Source organism: Temnothorax nylanderi, unplaced genomic scaffold (genome assembly GCF_030848795.1).
Source record: "Temnothorax nylanderi isolate EJ_2023f unplaced genomic scaffold, tnyl_v1.0 TNYL_tig0012_pilon, whole genome shotgun sequence".
NCBI lineage: Eukaryota > Metazoa > Arthropoda > Insecta > Hymenoptera > Formicidae > Temnothorax > Temnothorax nylanderi.
In genome coordinates, this window is record NW_027249074.1 from 543874 (window position 1) to 564107 (window position 20234).

General features: G+C 38.1%; 1 protein-coding gene across 4 annotated transcripts; it reads right to left on the reverse strand.

Moving 5' to 3' along the window:
* Window positions 1-668: 668 nt before the first annotated feature.
* Lpin (phosphatidate phosphatase LPIN) lies at window positions 669-20234 on the reverse strand. 4 transcript variants are annotated; one of them, XM_071697419.1, is made up of 12 exons: window positions 19938-20234; window positions 9477-10422; window positions 8061-9047; window positions 7873-7997; window positions 7582-7790; window positions 7131-7310; window positions 6173-6697; window positions 5979-6060; window positions 5635-5902; window positions 5054-5557; window positions 4836-4939; window positions 669-3061 (listed from the first exon to the last, which is right to left on the reverse strand). In XM_071697419.1, the coding sequence occupies exons 2-12, from the start codon at window positions 9663-9665 to the stop codon at window positions 2911-2913; spliced, it is 3324 nt and encodes a 1107-aa protein (XP_071553520.1). In that variant the 5' UTR covers window positions 9666-10422; window positions 19938-20234; the 3' UTR covers window positions 669-2910. The 4 variants fall into 4 exon arrangements, 3 of the variants coding, with proteins under 3 accessions (XP_071553520.1, XP_071553522.1, XP_071553519.1); XR_011717224.1 differs by adding an exon at window positions 3832-4251 and having other exon boundaries at window positions 2932-3061; window positions 7873-9047; XM_071697421.1 differs by lacking the exon at window positions 7131-7310.

The following is a 20234-nucleotide window of genomic DNA, read 5'->3' on the forward strand; positions in this document are numbered from 1 at the left end:
ATTCTTGTCTGAATTTTTATCACATGTACTGAATTTTTATCGCGCATTTTTCTGTACATAATAATTTCCGTCATGTTTCAAACAATATTTTTAGGCCATATATCATTGGTACTGGTCGCCAAATAAAGCCGATAACAATACGCCCAAAGTAGTTTTCGATTTCGATTCTATTAAGAGGCACAGTGCATCGTCTATTGAATCCGTAGAGCATTCAGATAATGAAGGTACTAGAAGAAAAAATATACAAAGATTAAAAATACGTGAGGTACATAACTGTTGAAATTATTGAAATACTTGCGCGTAAGAGATCCTGGATGCACAGCGTGATTTACGATCTATGAAACATTACGATGAATATGCAATATAAGATGTTAAATATTTCAGATTAAAACTCGTTGGCCGAGTGAAACGTCAATAAAAAGAAGATTCTACAAATCGTTCTAATATATACATATTATGTTTCACGTACAAAACACTTTTATGGCAACAGTATGAAAAATGATTAATAAGACATTGCTTGTAATATGAACATAAAATATCTTGATTCCTATATGATAAAATATATCGTTATGTGATCAATTCAAGAATTCTTATGATATAGTTAATTTATAATGCGATGACATTGATATTTTTACAAAGCAATCATATTTGTGATTGTGACGAAGTAGTCATTTTCATAATTTTTATTATTTACGATTCCAAAGGGTACAGGTCATACATTTATTATATGTAGAAGTTTAGGGATGTGCTAATACTGCTAAGAGACGAAAATTAAGTAAACTAAATTCAATAAAACAGGTTGCATTACGATGAGATCATCTTACAGGTATAATGTGATACTATTATTGACACGAGAAACTTAGTAAACATGTGTCATCTTATATAACATAAATTTTTAACACTGTCCCATAATAATCTCTGTATGCATTATTTCCATTTGTAAAAATTAGATTATTCGGTAAAAAGATGTCGCATTTAATAATTACCATTACATCAATATATTCATTACTATTATGCGTTACCTCCAATTTGTTCAATTCTAGATTCTTATTAGAAAATGGAAAATACTTTTTATTATTACAAAGTATGATTATGCCATGGTAGTATAACAAATTATAAAAAAAAAACAGAGTAAAGGAAATTATATAAACAGACTGTCTAAATATATTTGTACAAAAATAATGCTTAACAAAATAGATAAATACTACAAATTAAATATTAAACAATTATAAATTTACAGTATAACATTATATCGCATCATATAATAGTTAAATAATAGTTAAAATAATAGTTAATTTAAAGTCTGTTCTAAATCAGTATTACAAAATATATACAATATTTCTTTTTGTCATAAATTCCTTTGTCAATCTGTGCCGTTATGTTTGTCTAAATTAAGAGGCTTTTAAAATTATTCGTACTTTGTTCTTGCAATTTTTCTGTCTCGTTGTCCTACAGTGAGTGCATTATCACGTAATAAAAGACATAATCTATTGCGAATATAACTCTATCCTCTTTGGTTGGATACAGTTGTACTTATGTTGCTTCAATCGCATGACTCGAGAAGTGAAATCCGTCAACATTATTTTTACATAACGTTAACCGAATTAAAACAATAATGATAACTTAATCTATGTATGTCAAAAATATTTTAGGTAACATATGAAAGACCAAAAGCTAGTAGAATGTATTTGATTAGAGGACAACCATGATATTGAGAAGAGAACAATTAAATAGCAAATAAAAATTAGGTCACGTACGGATTACGGAAGTACAGAGTGGATTCGTACTTCGTACGATTATCTTAACGAAAATATTTTCAAAGGAAATCCATGTCTGTACCAGTTATCTACTTAATAATCCCTAGTTTGATCAGAATATCACAATGTAAATGATAACATTTTGAAGATATGGCAATTTCACAGCACACTAACTTAATCGAGATCTTATACAAAAATAAATTATAGCTCTCTGAAATTATAACTATCTAAAAGTAGGGAACGTAAGCAGTAAACACTTAACTATCCGCCTGCTAATGCACCTTACGTCCTAGAAGAATATCTTACTATCAATTGCTAAGCGAAATTCCAACGCATTTCAATGTAGAAAACTGACGGCATGTACGCAGACAATTATATGCTCGTATAAAACTTGCACGTGTGCAGTAACAAGCGAGGTTCTCTAGCAGGAGCCACAAATACATAGACGATTCACGGTAGGCGACAAAGATTAAGAAACTCCCAATTAATCATTTTCAAAGAGTATTCTACACCGACTCTGACAAAAGATACCATTCGGGACAACTTGCAGACTCCTGAAGTATAGTGCGCGATACAAGGCTCGCTGTTAGTTACACTGTAAAGCACGTAGCTATAGTGTATCTAGTTTCTAGACGCGCCGTGTACATTGACTGGTGTGAGTAAGTCCGACTGAGACATAGAATGTATCTGGTATTATTTAACACAAAGATCTTTCGTTACTTAAATGTAATAAAGCTGGAATGTTTTGCCGCATATCTCAATGAAATTTAATCTTTTCGAAGAGAAATCACATATGTAATAAAACTTATTCTTCCATATAAATGATACAAATACATATATATGTATAAGTTAAATATTATAAATATTATAAATTTATATATAACATATATATACAATATATATATTATACATAACTTTTATAGGTATATAAGCAATCTCTCTTCTGGATCTTTTTACAAATAATTACTTAATATCTAAAGAACAAATCCAATATACAAAGAAAGCGTTAAACGCTCACGTTAGTGAGACTTTCCAGACGTATTATAGACAATCACACCTGTCAAAGTCACTACGACGCACAGAGTATAAAAGTTAGTTAAATATGATAATCGTCGTTCGTAGTTCAAGAAAATGACGGAATAAAGGAAGTTTCTTAGGTAGCTTGAGGTTGAGTGTAGAGCTCCTCGAGTTTCGGTACTTCAGGTATCGGTTCTCGCCAGTATGCAAAATTGCTGAATTCATCGGTAGCATCTTCTCGCCGTGCCGGGTATACGTGATCGACGATGAAGCTCATGTTTGAATACCTGCAATGAGAGAATAAACAAAAATTGCAGAGAGCACGTGTCAAACACGTTCGTATCCTTGTGCCGTCAGTATGACTGAAAAATGAATGTTTAATTGGCGTTTACAGCTCGTTTGTATAACATGATGAATTAATATATAATGTAAATCGATTAAAAAAATACAATGAATTTTATCAATCTCAATCTTTCTTAACACGTACACTGTTAATGTATGATATGTGTGGCAATATGTATATACATTAAATAAGAGAGTTGGATTAAAATATACAGTTCATACAAGAAATCTAAGATTAGATTGACGAGAAACATATATAATATAAATTGTAAGGATAAAAATATATAAAAATGAAAAAATCGTTAAATCATATAAGTTATGATCAATATTGCAGAGGAAAATCGATATAAATGAGAACCCACACGTAGTATTTACACACAGCCTATAAGTTATAATTAGTTTATAAGAATCATATTATTAATGTTTGAATGGCAGAATCACAGTTTATGGAAGAGCGATCATGAAGTGCTTGGTTGAAAAATTATGATACGATAAGCAAATAAAAGATAAAATGAGTTTGACAGAGGCGCGATAAACATTTTTTTCACTTATACACTCAAATAAGTTGTGAGTTATAAATCATTAATACCATCCCTTCCCCATTGCTAGAAACAAATGGAAAATATATCCCAATGATGATATGTTAGAGATGGCTAAAAATCAAAGCATATCAAGCAGTGATAAGAAAGCAAATGTGTACAAAACAAGTGCTTACCCTATAAATCATAAGAAGATAGGTAGGAGTTGTCGCACAACCAAATATATTCCAAAATATAATATTAGCATATCTAATTACGGTTACGTTCGACGTATCACATTTAAATGTTTATAATTAAAAATAAGCTTTCCTGATAGCTTGTCACTCGTGTGTACTTACAGTGTATATAAAATGTATGTTTTAACTTTGTACTACGTCAATTATCAGGAAATGTAGCGCAATTATGCATGGCAATGTCCCAAGCATAACGCAATAATGGATGAAAGCCTGATACGTCACTGGCATTACTGTATAATACTTTAAAATAATTAATTTAATTAATACGTCTATTAAAATTTATGGTTGTGTTATCAGTAGACGTTTGGCATAAGTTGTGGCGGGAACAAGTCATTGACGATATTGCACTGACGCGTATAACTGTAATCACAGAAATATCCGACCTATCAATACCCTCTGAAAAACTTGTGTTTCTATTTTTTTCAACCAATAACTTCATTTTTAACGCTCAAACCTTTTCATTGTTTAGTAAGAAAGACGGCATCCAGTTTGTTAACAGTTTTACCTTTAGCATATTTAAAAGAAATATTCTCGATCATAAAAGTTGTTAGTAAGTAGTAGATATAAAAATTAATTAAAAATACAGGCAATAATGTTAAATGTTATCTTGCTATATAATACAAATTGTAATTAGTTGCATATCCCATCTGCAAATAACGACTGCTTTAAAGTTAGTACACATTGCTCAAGATTAATACAGTAGAGCAGAGTATTTAGAAGCACAAAATACAGCATTAAAAAAATCACAGATAGAAAAAAATTAACAAATAGAAAAAATATTAACAGATAGAAAAAATATTAACAGATAGAAAAAATATTAACAGATAGAAAAAAATGCTACAAAGCAGAAAAAGAATTTAATGTATTAAAGTGTAAAAAATTTTCTCAGAAAAGAAACATTATTTTAAAATATTTTTAAATAAATATGATGTAATAATACTTACGAAGATTGGAATGTCTGTGTCAATTCATGCTTTAATTCTCCTCGGTAGTTTATGGTAAAGATCCGCATTATAGGAATGCCTACTGCTCGATACGCCCACACGTCCTGCACATATAAAATATATTCTACATGTTACATTTGCTAATACAATTTTTACAAAAAGTTTATCATTCATCTCAAATTAATTTATAATCGATAAATAGGATTTATCGTTCGTACATTTATGCGATTTCCATATCCGGCGTAAAATGGCGAGGATCCTTCAGGGAATAGCGCTTGAATATCTTTCAGACAGGATATCTTAAATTCTTCCGGCTTCTTTTCTATCACCTCGCGATGAAATGCCAAGATCAAGCTTGTAGGATTCAAAAGTAACGGGCCTTCTGGCAGCGACAGATCCCCTTGTCTCAAGTTTCTCAGATATTCCCGAGTTCCCCCAGCTTGACCAATTGCTCTCGCCGAGAGGTACAATAGTTTGTAGCCGTTGTTCTTTATCTTCGTAAACAGTTGAGCAACCCCGGATTGAGCCCAGTCCTTGCCCACTATCGGTAGAATGTGACCCAGGACATCAGATTTCGTAATGGTGCCGTCAATATCAGAGATGACAATCTTGTCATCCCACTTCCACTTGTAGATATGGCATTTGCAGCGTTTCGTACCCTGGTAAGCAGTGGTTACGCTAAAGACTACTTCGTTGGCGCCGTCTTTCAGTTCGAGACTCGCCTATAAAGAGATCAAAATTCAATCACTTCTTTTGTTCATACTTTACGCAACTGTGGAAACTACACAAAAATACTTACTATCTGTTCAGACGACAGTCGCAAAGTTTTACGATACTTTTCCGTGGACTCGTAGTACGGTCTTCTTTCCACAGGAATCTTAATACCCGCTGGTTCGTTGTGGTTACTGTCGGAATCCTCACCGCCGCTGTATCCTTCGCCCTCTCCTTCACGTGTTTTCTCAGTCTTTGTAAGCGCAGCTTCGTTCAACGTACTTGTCAATCTTGTAATATTTTCCATTATTTCGGTTGAGCTTGACGAATCTGTGTTTTGCTCAGTCTTTACTTCCCTGTAAAGATATAATTAGAACACAGAATTAAAGAATGTAAAAAAATCGGATAGAAAAAAGCTATCGAGAGACTTACCTGTTAGCAGAAAGTAATTCATCGTTTGTTACAGTCTTAGCTTCCAAAGACTGTTCAGATGACTGCGCAGTAATTTCGTCGCCTGTAATAAATAGAAGAATCATATTTTTAATATAATTTAATTTCAAAATAAATATAACTATTTGTAAAATAGAAAGTTTGTTAGGTGAAATTGAAAGTTTGAAAAATCTTACTTTGACTAGCGTCCTCCGGTTTTTTAGGAGGTTGCGTGGAACGTCTCCAAGAAAACCATGAACTATATGTACTACGACTTTCGGGCTTGCCGCTACTCTGTCGCTTCTTATCCTCGTGTACCGGCAACGACATGTACAGATTTTCGATTGCGCTTTGCGGTAAATGTCTTTGAAAAACGACGTAGGTCAACACTATCGGACAAGCTGTAGCCCAATTGTAGAATTTCCCGTTAATTTTTACGACTAGATTTGGATTCTCGTACAATTTTGGATCGGCACAGATGTCCTCGAAGTGCAATAAATTTTCGTTGAAAGCTTCCTTGGATGGTCCATTTTCGCTGTCCAAACCACCGCACAGAGACAAACTTATTTCTATGCTATTATCGAAAATAGGATGCTTTGGTTCCTCGAAATCGCTATCCAGAGACTTTGGTCCACCGATGGCTCCCTCAACACTGTTGGGGCTCTGAGGTAGGCTCGGCCCGTTACCCGACTCTGTATCTTCTTCATCCACCGTTTTTTCATCTGTAATAAAATACACGTTATGTTTTCTTACACAAAATGTGAAAAACAATATCACAGAATAACACCACAACCAATTTAGTTGATTAAAAAACAACGAAAACCAAATTTTATTTACAAATACACCTTTGTTAGTCATTTATCTTTACTTATTACTACCACAAAGTTGAAAGTAAACCCTTTCATTCCTAGAAAGCAAAAAGACAAACCGAATAGTATCAAGAGACACGGTAGTGTCTCGCGCCAAGTACATAAAATATTCGTTAAGTGCTTCAAGAATATTTTATTTTATTTTTGGAAACAAAAACAGAAAAATGCAAAAACACTTTGCTTTTAATTCAATACTTATAATACAAAGAAATTCATTTACTGTTAGTTTCAATGCACTTTACATGCACTTTTAACATGCAGAAGCAAAAGCCAGTTTACCATATACCTTTAACCATCGTCGGGCCTCGATGTGAGGAGGGAAAGTACAAAGCCGCAACTTCGGGGTCCAGTTCGTCGGCATTAAGATCGCTAAGATAAATTCCTTCTGATTCCGGATTGTGTCTTACGCGAGAAGTCTTCTTCATAAAGGAGAACATGCCACTGAGCACAGATCGTTGTGCATCTTCTGCCATTAAAAAAGCGGTTAGCGAACGGTTAGTTAGTGATCAAGCGTTTTAAGTTAGCTTTTCATGGAAAAAAAAAGATTAAGAATTTTACGATATCGACTTGTTAAATTTTGTTATAATTTTGTGTATCAGAATCAGGCATATTAGTTTCTCGAAACATGAATGATCGACAACAGCATTTTCAATTAGAACCGTACAATGTGATGTTAATTATGAACGGTGTACACAGTTTGATATCTATAAACTAAGGTAATGAAATCATATACTAACTATTCGGCTGATTAGTTGTCGTCAGAGAACTCAATGAATTCCTATGCGACATATGCGCCGGCTCTGGAGGTGGACTGGGCAGTTCGCCCCATCTCCAACTCTGCTGATGAGCCTTATCGTCCTCCCTCTCGCTGCCGTCTTGCGTAATTTTACGCACTTCGAATTCCGTGTCTGATTGAACAGGTGAAGATGGTCTGGAGTCCTTATTTCTTTTGAACACATCATAACAAGTCGATAAATATATCTGTATATGTATAGTAATAATGTAAACGAGAAGTATAAATTACATACTTGGTAACTTCTGAGTCACTGAAGAAGTGAAAATCGGTTTCGGGTCGTATCTCAACTGTATCCTGGGCGGATGTTGATTCCGCAGCAGCATTCTTCTTTTCATCCTCTGCCATTGGAGTGGGGCCCTTAAATATCTTCAATAAGTATGTCGACATATAACAGAAATATAATCTCATTGAAATACTTACCGCCTCACTAATTGATTCCTCGGTAAATACTGCATCAGTCTCGCTCAATTCTGTCTGGCTGCTACTGCCATTGCTGGTTTTCCTCTGTGAGCCTTTCTTCCTCATGATACTCTTCCTCTTGCGTTTTCTCTTAGTCGAACTGTTACTCTTGCTCTCATCAACAATTTCTTCCTTCAAATTCTTCTTGCCCAAAGCCGAGTTCGACTCGTCGCTAGACTTTTCCTTACTACTACTTTGAGGGTCATCCGTAATTGGTCTAAAATCATTCTTCACCACGCTGATCTTTCGAATTCTCTCAGTCGAAGTGACAGCTACGAAAGATTTTGGGCAAATAGTTGATTTCGGCTGCTCGTCACTAATAACGTCCATATCAAATATCTCCTCGTCCTCGTTCTTGTCGTGTTTCTCATCCCATTTCTCTTCCTTCTTCTTCCAGTCACTCAATAAAGCTCTCTCGAAGTTTTGCCTCTGCTCGATCGAAAGCTCTGGAAAATTTTCCTTGAACAATTTCTCCTTGTCCTCCATCTTCAAGGCGGAATACTGTTCCCTGATCATCTGCTGCTTCTGCTCCGGAGATATGGTGCCGAAGCTTTCCTTAAACATCTCGTCTCGTTCCTCCACAGTCAACGAGGCGATCTGAAGCCATTTCTCGCGATGTTCCGCGGGAAGATCTGAGAACTGTTCAATCAGAAACTTCTCCCGTTGATCGGGCGGCAAGGCGGACATCTGCTCCCATTTCTCTCGCTCTATGGACAGAACCGAGTCTACAAGGATCTTCTCTCTCTGTTCCTGTGGCAGATCCGACAATAGATTGAATTTTGCCGGTGGGAAGCAATTGTCGGGTATGGGAGAGCAGGCCAGATGCGGCGGAATTTCGGTATCCGTCGGAGATCCACTTGAGCTGACTTCTTCTACGAAGAACGCCTCGCCGGAATCTCCAAGTTTCATGTGAATTTCCCTAGGTTCTCCATTTATCTCAATGTCCACCTATGAAAATATTTCTCATATGTATCTAAAGCTTTATATATATAAAATATAACTTTCTTGTACAATATTCATTTTTTATTTCAACATAATAAAAATATAAATGTACAAGACAAGAATGGCGTGTAGAAGAGATCTTCTTAAAAAGGACAACGTCAAATAATGATAAATAATTTATTTTAATATGCAACGACATTACTTTAATAACAGAATTATTAAATGTTCAATTATAATAAATAAGTAAGCACTACAATGTTATAAGTATCATAATCAAATATTTTAACAATAACAATTTTAATAACAATTAAAAAAAAATGCCGATTGATACAAAGCCTAGGAAAATAACTGTTTTTAAAACAGATCTCTAATCTCACTGCACTCATTTATGCAATAAACCGCCGATAATAAGTGTAAGTGCTCGAGGGGACTTACCACTTTCGCTCGGGAACGTAGCACGCCGAGCTTGCCGAAGCGGACGTGGAAGGGCGAGCACGTGAAGGAGCCGTCCGGTTGTTCGACAACGATGACGTCGATCGCGCCGGTGAGAGTCGCGGCGTTGATCTCGTTGTAGAAGAGGCGGAAGTTGCTGATGATCTTGGCGATATAGTTCATGCTGTACATGTCCTAAGCCCGCGCGCCACAGGCCGCGGATGGCAACGGGTGGGAGTCGTTCGAAATTCGCGGCGCGGCGAAAAGGAAAAAAACGTATATTCGCGGCTGTCTTCAGTCCGAAGGTCTCCCGCGTGCGAGAGAGACAGAGAGCCGGAGAAAGACAGAGACGGAGACGCGAAGAGCCGCGAAGAGGATCGAGATTACTCCGCTCCGGCGGATTTGTATACGGAGTCGCGACTCGTCGACGGCTCCCCGTCCGATCCCCTCGAGCCCGATGACACACCGTCGTTGCGACGAAACTCAGCCGCGGTCCGCCGCCGACGACGCCGTCACGGCGACGGCAAGCTGTCAAAAGCGCCTGGGTCTCACGGGACGCGCTGCTCCAGTACCGTGACGTTGTGCGCGAATCCCCGTCGGCTGCGTTCGAGGATCGAGACACGCGACACGCAGAAGTACGACGAACAGAGACGATCTGAACGCGAGACGCCGACGAAAGAGCGCGACTCGCGGCGCGAAGAAGGTCGTCTCTCCGCGGCCGTCCTTTGTTCCCCCGTCGAACGTACGTTGACAAGTATAGGCCCGACACAAGTGTAGGCCAGCAGACGGTGGTCCGAACTGACGTTGCGCGCGGTCACGTGTCCCCCGGCCGGGCCAATCGGCGCGGCGGCCGCACCGGTGGTCGATACGGCGACGTGTACCACGTGGTCAGCCGGCGGACGTTGGCGCGCGTTTCGAATACGTTGGAACGCCTCCCGGCACGGATCGCCTGGAACAAAGAAACGTGACATTATGCCCACCTGTGCGCTCGCATGCCCGTGTGCTACCGTGTGGCACGTGCCACGGCATCGATCAGCCTCGCCTCTGCTCGCCTCCGAGCGCGATGAGCGAGCGATATATCCGCTCCGTTGTCCGAGGCAATTCCCGACACTCGACAATATATGTCGGCCCGTGTTTTTCTCCACCCGCGATTTTCTCCGTCTGGCGACGGAAAAAAGAACGCGGTCGGTCTTGATTCTCCACGGGACGACCCAGACAGCGCAATGTCCAAAATCAGGACATGAGGACGTCTTAATGACATCTTTATAAGACGTCTTATGTCCCGATTCCGTAACGAAAATTCGCGGACTTGGATTTTAATCTCGTAAAGCGATTACGCTATCACCAGAAATTCGACGTAATGTTATCCAGCGTCGTTAAAATTCACTTATACCGAAAAATGATTAAGCCTTTACGCGCGTCTGTGAAAATTACATTTTGCCCCAGTGTTATTTACTACCTAAAATTGAATCAAATGAGAGTCAAAGTTTTAGTGGCATATCATTGATTAATTATTTGTGTTTCTGATTTATCTATACATTGGTTGATCTACTTTCAAAACTTGAATGAAAATTACAAACACACTGTTAAATTCGTAGTGTTATACTCAATTTGATTCATTTTTATAACCATTCCTATAGGTCACCACTGCTCCTACTCCATATGTCGTTAATTTAACTAAATCAATGAAGTTAAAATAATAAATCTCGACATGGTAGTTAAAAGTTAAAAATAACAAAATATTATTTAACTCAAGATATTGCTTTAAACATCCTTCAATATTTAACAGTGCAGCGGGAAAAAAATTCAAAGCGAAGTTGCCGCGCGGCCGCGGTGGCTCAAAGCGTTAACTTCGGTCGCATGAGAAATCTTGCGAACTTCACGCTCGATTAATTTGAACGGTCTAGTCGTCAACGGCTTCCGCGCCATTGTGCCGTTCGTTTCGTCGGGTCGATCCAGATCGAACGTCCGTCGCGGCCGCGTAAATCTCCGTCGATCGCTGGTCCCCCCGCGTGAGATATCCGACGGAATGACGGAGGCCGACGACGTGACGCGTCATTCAGCGTCATCGGCATTCAGCGAAGCCCGGCAACGGCGCGGGCGGGCCGAAGTTCACGGGAACCTAACGCTCGGGAGAACCGGGCGGGCTCGCGTCATTAATGGCCATTAGGTAAGATCACGGGTTATTTCGGTCGTGCCCGACGGGGCAATCCCGTCGGACAGAAGTCGAGAAGTAATCAAGCCGGAAGCGGCGACGATCGATATGATCGCGAGATATTTTAGTCGTGCCCAACGAGTCGCTCTCGTTCGAACGAAGACACGCAAAAGCCTCTGTATTTCTGTAAAGCAACCGAATGTTACGATCGAACGTCACGCTGGGCACGATCGTCAATTATTTTGTTCGATTATTCGTTTGGAAAAGAACAATTGCGTGAGAGATTCATTCGAAAAAAATTATTTTTTATATTAATCGTTGGATCATAATTTTAATAGTCGTTGCGTTAAATACGCGGAAGGCAGAATTGGCTAATCGCCAGTTCGGAGAAATCGTCCTGGCAAACATGGCAGCGAAGCTTGATCATCTCTCGACCCCCGATTAATCGGAGAACGAAGGCAGCACGGACGTCGTTAGTGGGAAGAGCGAGGGGGACGCGACCTCCCCATGATAATATCGAGTAAATTAAAATATTATTTACATGTGTAATTTGAAAACCTTAATAAGTTAAACTTTAAACTGTATTCTTCCTATTTTTTATTTATGTTTCTTTTTTTAGCTTTCAAAATCGGCTCCAAAAATTTTTAACTAACGGCGTCAGTGAGGGCAGCCGTATTGCGGAATTAGTGGCATTGATATAAACGAGATTTTTCCGCGACGCGTTGTCTGTCACGAGCCTCCGGCTTATCGAGGACTAAATAGCGTGGTAATTTTATCGGCCTTAGATCGTGAAACGCTGGATCGTTGGGTTTCAATCCCGAAGTCACGTAAGCCGGTTTATATTTAGAATATGCATAAGAAGCGGTAAATGAATATCGCATGATTTCCTTCCGTGATAGTTTCTTTTCACGTAGAATGCCCGATATGAATGACACAGCAGACTGCACGGCGGCCTACTTGAAGGAAGCACATAGCAAACGCGTTGCGGTAGTCATCTCCGTTCCGCGTCTGCCTCGATGTAATTCCGTTAAAAATAGCGCAAATCTTTATTATAGAACATCAACGATATAGAAACGAACGCTTAATAACATATGCTCGCTTACAATTAGATCATTTTGAGCAAAGTATTAACGTTCTCATTTCTCACGTTCTACATTTCTAAATTCTATTCCAGTCTCGTCACAGATAAAAATATTGAAAGATGAATAATTAGCGTCCTAAGCTAATTTTTGAATAAGTATTTGAATTATGAACATACTGAAGATATTATTCCTTTCTCGTTATAGAAAAGATATTAAAAGATGTATGATATATAACAAGTATTCACAGATTAATTGCGTTTTTACATTAAAGAATAATGTAAGAACTTTAATTTTCCATACGAATCCATTTTAATATTATTTGTTATTTATCTATCATTTACTTAAGACCTCGATCTGAAGATTATAGAAAGACAGTGAGAGAGAATAAAGAGAGAGAGCACGAGAATTAGAATCAATAAAATTAATATTACTTGGAATTTTTAGTTGCATACGGATTTAAAAATTACCGGGTAGCAATTCGCTGTTTATTAATGTTTAAATGATTATGTCCTTAAAGAACATGAGTAAAAAAGGAAATGCAAACATTTTGTATTCACTTGGCCGCCAACTGATTGTCGAGCCACGCGTAGGCGGCTGATGTGAGCGCAATGCAAAAATCATGAACGTTGTACTTTGTTCGCCGACGCAAGTCGCATGTAGCCTAACATTGTCAAGGTTTAATGACGGCATCGTTCATCCTTTTTTGTGCAGCTTTCGCGATCGTGAATGTGCCACGCGCTCGTGTGCGTGAACAATTTATTGGTACGAGAACTCAAAGGCCTCTCGCGATGCAGGCGGTCCAGATGTTTACAGAGATCTCGTCGTACGGTGAGTCGTAAATTAAAAAAAAAAATGTTATTATTCATCGAAATATCAACATAACAACGTCTACGTTTTTTGCCACGTAATGATTTCGCAATACATATTTCGCTGAATAGCTCACGTCATTTTTTTACGTACCGCAGCGGTTTGTTTTCGCGAATTGCGCTAAATCCGAATCATCCTCTTGTAATTGACTGTATTTTCCGATCTTTCGCGATGCGACTTGTTAGCTGATTTTACCCGCGTATCTCGCGGTCATTAGCTATACAATTGTTGCACGCGATCGCAATAAACAGCGAATGCAGATTGATATCTCATTCAGATCCGACATTTCAATGTCGGTATCCACTAAGCATAAAGTTCACTGATAAAATTTCCATACAAGATACAAGAAGCGCGAAAGTGAAAACGTGATAAAAACGACTTATCGCCAGCGGTCTTAATTCGAGCGCGAGAACAACGGTCGTTATTGCGAGGCACGAGCCTAGTTTATCTTCGACTGGTGAATAACGGCGCAAAAAGGTCGATCACTTTCCTGGGGCTTGCGTAAAAGAGAAGGTTGCACGCGCGAGTGAAATGCTGGAAACGCAGCAACAGGACCGGCCTGCGCGCCCGCAACGTGCAAATTGTTTTACTATCTGCGTCGCCCTTTACGAAAATACACTCTTATATTTTCTTTGCAATTCTCGATTTGTCACCGAGCCCGTGCAAACAAAAAATCGAGTCGCATTCGTCCAAAACGAGAATGGTGTCCTTGTTTTGTTTTGCATTTGCATACAGCGAGTGTTTGTTGCTCGCCTCGATCTCGAGAACGCGCATGGCTCTCGCACTACATTTTATTCTAATTTAAAGCTGTCCTTTTAAAGATATTAAAATTACCCGCGGCAAAATAGTAAACAGACCGCGGTAATATGCATTTAAACATTGAGATACGAGCGATCGTCGTCTTGCGTAATTTCGAAATTGCGATTTAAGTTTAAATCGACTTTATATAGATTGCGTAACCTTCGTGAAAAGTTCGCCGGCTGAAATTTCAATCCAAGTCTCTCGATGTCGTTCGAGAGCCGTAAAAGTTACCGCGCGATCGTACGCTCTCCCAGGAAGTATGCAAGCTCTTGTATACGAGCTCCAGTCCCTCTTGTCTTCTCAACGAGAGAGAGATTCACCTCTTTGACCGGCGAGTAAGAAAGTTTCAGAGGTTCTCAACGCGTCGTGACATTTTTTTACAACCCTTGCTGTTTTCACTGAGTAATTATTGAATAATAATTTAACTATTATTTCCTTCACGTAAGTAGCAATGTAAATTGTATGGACAAATACGTTCGAATTACGTCACAATCACATTTTTACGTCGTCAGAGATTAAAGCGGAAGCGTACATCTTTGTGAACGTATGTCTCTGACAAGATTATTCAATATTGCGCAATCAGAGATGAGCAGACCGCGAGAGAAAGAGAGACAAAGGACTCAACCTGACAGCTGGATTGGTTTCAAAAAGCTGAATATTTTCGCAAAATTAGACATATATATATATATATATGTGCATATATATTTGGAACTTTCCGACGTGACATCTGTCTATTTGTCCACTCGTATGTTTGACGTGACAGATGTAAACCTCGTTAACGTCTGCGTTCTATCGTCGATAAGGGCTTTCGAGCACCTATTAATAACTGCAAATAATAAATGTCTATCGATTGGTCCGAAACGAGGCAAATCGATATTTCGCGAATCGCTCGGGATATTTATAGACGAAATGGATACTTGCAAAATGTTTACTGATGGTCTCGAAAATATCTACGTAAATCATAAAGCTGCGTAGATAGAGAAAGATCCATCGAAAAGATTTACGATTATGATTATCCTTATAATTGAATGTTTATCATATATTTCTCATGATTTATTTTATTGTTTATAAAGAGCTCGCTTATACATATGTCGCGTCTCAGGCTTGACATGTTGAAATTCGCTACTGTACGTAAGATAACGAAATAAGATAATGAAACAACAATTGCAACATTAATTATACCGTGCAGTTTGTCACGCCTACGCGAGCAATTACGAATTAAAAGCTTGATCGGAGAAATGAACTTCGCACTCGTCTCGAAACAAGACGAAATGCAAATTTAGACATTTGGACGATCGCCTAACGAGAATACGCTGTCATGTCTACGGCCAAATGGCGAAGGCGAGCGATTGTTCTCGTTAAACGAATCGACAATTGTCGGAAGCACGCGAACTTTTAATTCGCCTCGGTATCAGCGGATACCAGATACCCGCGTTCTCAAATATTTTTTCTTTTACCTCGGTGCACTGACCTATGACGTCTCCCAACAATTTTATTATGCAACCTTATCTGTCTGCTTAAACCGCAAATATATTGCGATGACTTTCCGAGGCATTCGGCAAACAGCCAAAATTCTAGCGAGACATATCCAAAACGCGAAGCCTTGAAGTTTCGTGTGTGACAAATCATTGTTAAATCGTTTGAACGAGTCGTTTTCAAACAATTTTGTTTGTTATTCAGTTGTAAATATTATTTATTGCAACGTTGATAATAGAAGCAAAATAATACTATAAACTAAAGATATGAAAAAGAGAAATAAATATATGAAAAACAATTCGAGAAAAGTTAAAAACGTAAGAAGCAAATTTTTGCGAAAGAGATTTTTGTGGAAGAATGACATTGCAAGTTTTTATGACAAATACGTGACATAAAAACAGGTGCTCTTTATCTTCGGTGTACCGTGAATCATCGTTTGCTGAAAGCTGGTCAAAGTCACACTTATATATATATATATATATATATATATATATATATATATATAATATAATAATAAAAAAGATATCGCAAAGCGACATAATAAACGTCGAATTCAAATTTATATCTTTGTTTTGCTAATACAAATGTAACTTAAGAAATCTTACTTAGAAAATTACATCAAATTACCTACAGACATATTAATTACAGACTTTGATCCTGAAACTCGAGACATTCCGTCGAAAAATAACCTGTTTTTAGCAATCACCGACCGTAAAATTCGCGGTAACATTCTGTAAAATGTAGATCTCGATTCGCGCAGTACACGTTGCAAAACTCGGCTTTATAATTAAGATACCTCCTCCGTCGAGATCGCGAAATTAATTCCATCGACCGTTGCCCCGTGCAGTCACTCGGCAAGCATGCACCGGTGATTAACTGTGTCGTCGGTATTTCTCGCGATTAATCATTCTTCGTATCGCGTTGCATGCGCGGAGATTATCGCTGGCAGACAGAGCGGTTTTTTTTTTCGACGGGCTAATTTTCCGATCAATGACGTACGATTTTTTCGCGCTAGTGCATCGATCTCCCCGAGTTCGTTCGTGGCATGGAATGGCACGTGCGTTACGTAACTTTGTTCGCAGTCCACGCATGATCGCCTCGTGCATGGGAGAGACAGAGAGCGGGCTATTACTCGCGCAGCGAAAGTAATTCGAACGTGAAGTAACCGCGAGAGCCGCCGCTACTTCTCCGTGTAACCTGCTGCTAAAAATCGCGCTGCCTGTAATAAGCGTCGCGTAATAAAACCGATTAAATTGCCGGCGTAACTGGTTTTCGCGAAAATCCTGAAAATGATAATAAGTTGCGTGCGAACAAGTGCGCGCGAAATTGGCATCCAATCTGTCCGCGAAATTACAACGGTAATACATATAGCTTTCTAACATTAACGTTGCGAAAATCTAGTTGACGCTAATTGTATCTTAATAATACTCGGTAATTAAATATAATTATTAAGTGTGCAGTTGCTTGCTTCATCTCTTGAGAAAATTGAAGGTGTCAGAAGCAGCTTTTTTTCTCTCTTCCTCATAATTCTTATGTCTCATTTTAATAACATGATATCAAACTCACGCGAAGATGCATTTTTATGTTCAAGCTCCTTCGCTGGCGTATTTCTCGTCTCTGAGCGTAATCTAGGTTATTCAGTTCCACGTTGAGATTTCGATATATATCTAGTATTCTTCGGTATACCTCATCGTTACACACGCTGAAACTATTTCTCGCTAACAGTCAGTACCTCGTGTTGTTGACGTTCCCGCGGTATACTATCGCGGAAGCGAGAGAAAACAGCGAGTCTCGTGACCTGCTGTTTTGAGATCGAAATGAATTCGCGTGACCGCGATATCGCCGACCTACGATTTCAAAAGTAGAATATCCGGACGAGGCAGGGGCGGTGGCGACTGGCCTTCGTCCAGGTGAATTTCTTTGACCGTGGACTTGGCACTGAATTTACAATTGCGAGGTGGCATTTATTTTCGAACGTCTTCTCAGTAAGGGCATTCGGATTATCAATTTCAAGGATAAAATTTTAACTCTTGAAATAAAGAATAAAACAAAGAAATACAAGAAAAGACAAAACAGCTAAATATTCGATAATGCCAAAGTGAAGTTTATTCTCATTCATCAACTATTAGACACTAACAAGTGCTCCAAAATTCAAGTATTCTAAAAATTTAATCAACTTTTTTAGACAATGAAGAGTACATATTTATCGACAATTAATTAAAGTACATACGTCAATTGTCTTATCTGCAAAAGCGGTATTAATTCATTCTGAATTAGCTTTCGTACTGTTCTTAGGAAAAAGAGCTTTCTACTTCTTTATGTACCGCTCTTTTACTTGTCTCGTTTTCTACAAAATAGGTCTTCTCGTGACCCAGACTTCTCAGAATACAAAGTCTGGCGTGTCAGTCGCAAGTCGCAATAAGCCTTGAGCTTCGCTGATTCAGCGCTTCTTACCGAAATAAGATCAAAGCGCAGGAAACACGAAGCTAGCTGTCCCGAAGTCACCTGCACGCGCAGCCAATGAAGACATTATGCAATGAGTGCATGCAAGAAAATTTTCTGCTATTGACCCATTCATTTTTTTTCCAACATGCTATTAATCTCATTATTATATTACAATCGTCAAATTGTCGCGTAATACCATCAAAGCATAGCATTCAAGAAATACACGATTTATCACAATTACTAAATATAATTTAACAAAATATTCAACGATATAATAATTATTTTCTAAATAATAAGTTAATAAATTGTGCTTGTGATTTAACTAATTAAAGGCAACGTAGAAATCTTTAGAAAATCTAATGAACAAGGAAAATAAAAATTCTCAAGTATTTGAATATTCAGTGATTCAATTCCAAAATATTCACGTTCAAAATATTTTATTTATCGTATCATCGAACGAGTTATATCTCGCAAAATTGTTGTGGTACATCCTTGACACAGATGCAAAGTACTCACAAACACATTTCTATAGCTTACAATTCGTTGGACTTGCGTCGTAATCTATCATGCCGGCAAAATGATCAACATATGATTACGCAGTAAAGTGTAAACATGTTTTCCCTCACTGACTCATGTGCTTTCCATTGGCGTCAACGAGTTCCGAGTCCGCGCTTCGAGTGTCATCGAAATGAGAACGACGAGCTTCCGCGAGCTCAAAGCTCGCTGATTGACGCGATGAATTGCGTACAGTAACTACGGGTAGGCCGTAGGTGTTTGTCGCATTATTTGCATAACTTCTTTCGACGAATTTCTCTTACGTAACTTCGGAAATTTTTGACAGTGTTTAATTTCACCTAGTCCTTCATTTGCTCATTTAACAGAAATAATTTCTTTATATTGCTAATCATTTATAAAAATTTTTACTTCAACAGAATTAAATTCTATATGAAGAGAAAATTCTTTTTTTTTTTAAGATTTAAAGTCTAAAACGAATAAAAAGCATGATGCAGATTTTGTATTAATTTACATTTATTAGACCATTCATGAGTGATAAGTGCATTCATGAAGTTTCTCGGTAATTAAATCAATTATCTATTTCAGCTTTAGTCACTAATATTTGATTGCAGCGATTCTCGGTTTGGAAACAGTTAATAAACGATCTCTGTGTCTGAATAATAATTGATAAGTTGATATATGCAGAGTTATTTAAATGATATTGATTAAATGACTTATGTAAACAGTTATATTCTGGAATATCACTACGGTAGCAAATAAATGTCGCAAATTTCTTATTTTTCTCGATAATACACAATTATATATATAGTACATACATACGATAAAATTATAAACAAATGAAAAACTTATTATTTATACACAATTTGTCCCCATTCCCGCAAGCTAAAGCTAATTAGAATTTAATTGTTACATTATCTCTCTCTGGGAAAACTAGAAAGAAGCACACAGAATTATTTGACACACAGTGAACTTTGGACTTCTTTCGTTGCTTAATTCTGAGAGATGCCTTCTAAACTTCATTACAAAAGCAATTGAGGTTTCTCAAGATTGAATAGCAAACACTACTATATTCATGTCAAATTAGAAATGTTCTGTTAGTCGGCGAAATGTTACATTACTCACCTCGAAAAAAATGGGGAAAGTATCGACATGCGACACGTGGACGTTTGTTAGGAAGCACGTAAGCGCGATGGGGCTTGAACACGCTTACGACTTGCGAGTTTTTTTTTTAATCCACTATGTTTTCGAGCGGCTGTGCTTGATTGAAGAAGCTACTCCGAAGTTTATCGTCACGAACCAGTCGCGAAATCGCGGTCTACGTACGTGCGCGAACGCGTGTGTATACGTGTGACTGGCGTTGCGTGCGAAGGAGCGCGAGCGTAAACACGTCCGACTTGTACGAGCGATTGAAACAAACTG

Excerpts from the sequence above, each read along its gene's own strand:
- Lpin (XM_071697418.1), bottom strand. The coding sequence starts at position 9,665 with ATGTACAGCATGAACTATATCGCCAAGATCATCAGCAACTTCCGCCTC. Across the intron at positions 9,048-9,476 it reads TACGTTCCCGAGCGAAAGTG|GTGGACATTGAGATAAATGG; the intron begins GTAAGTCCCCTC and ends ATATTTTCATAG. Across the intron at positions 4,940-5,053 it reads GATATGGAAATCGCATAAAT|GACGTGTGGGCGTATCGAGC; the intron begins GTACGAACGATA and ends TTATATGTGCAG.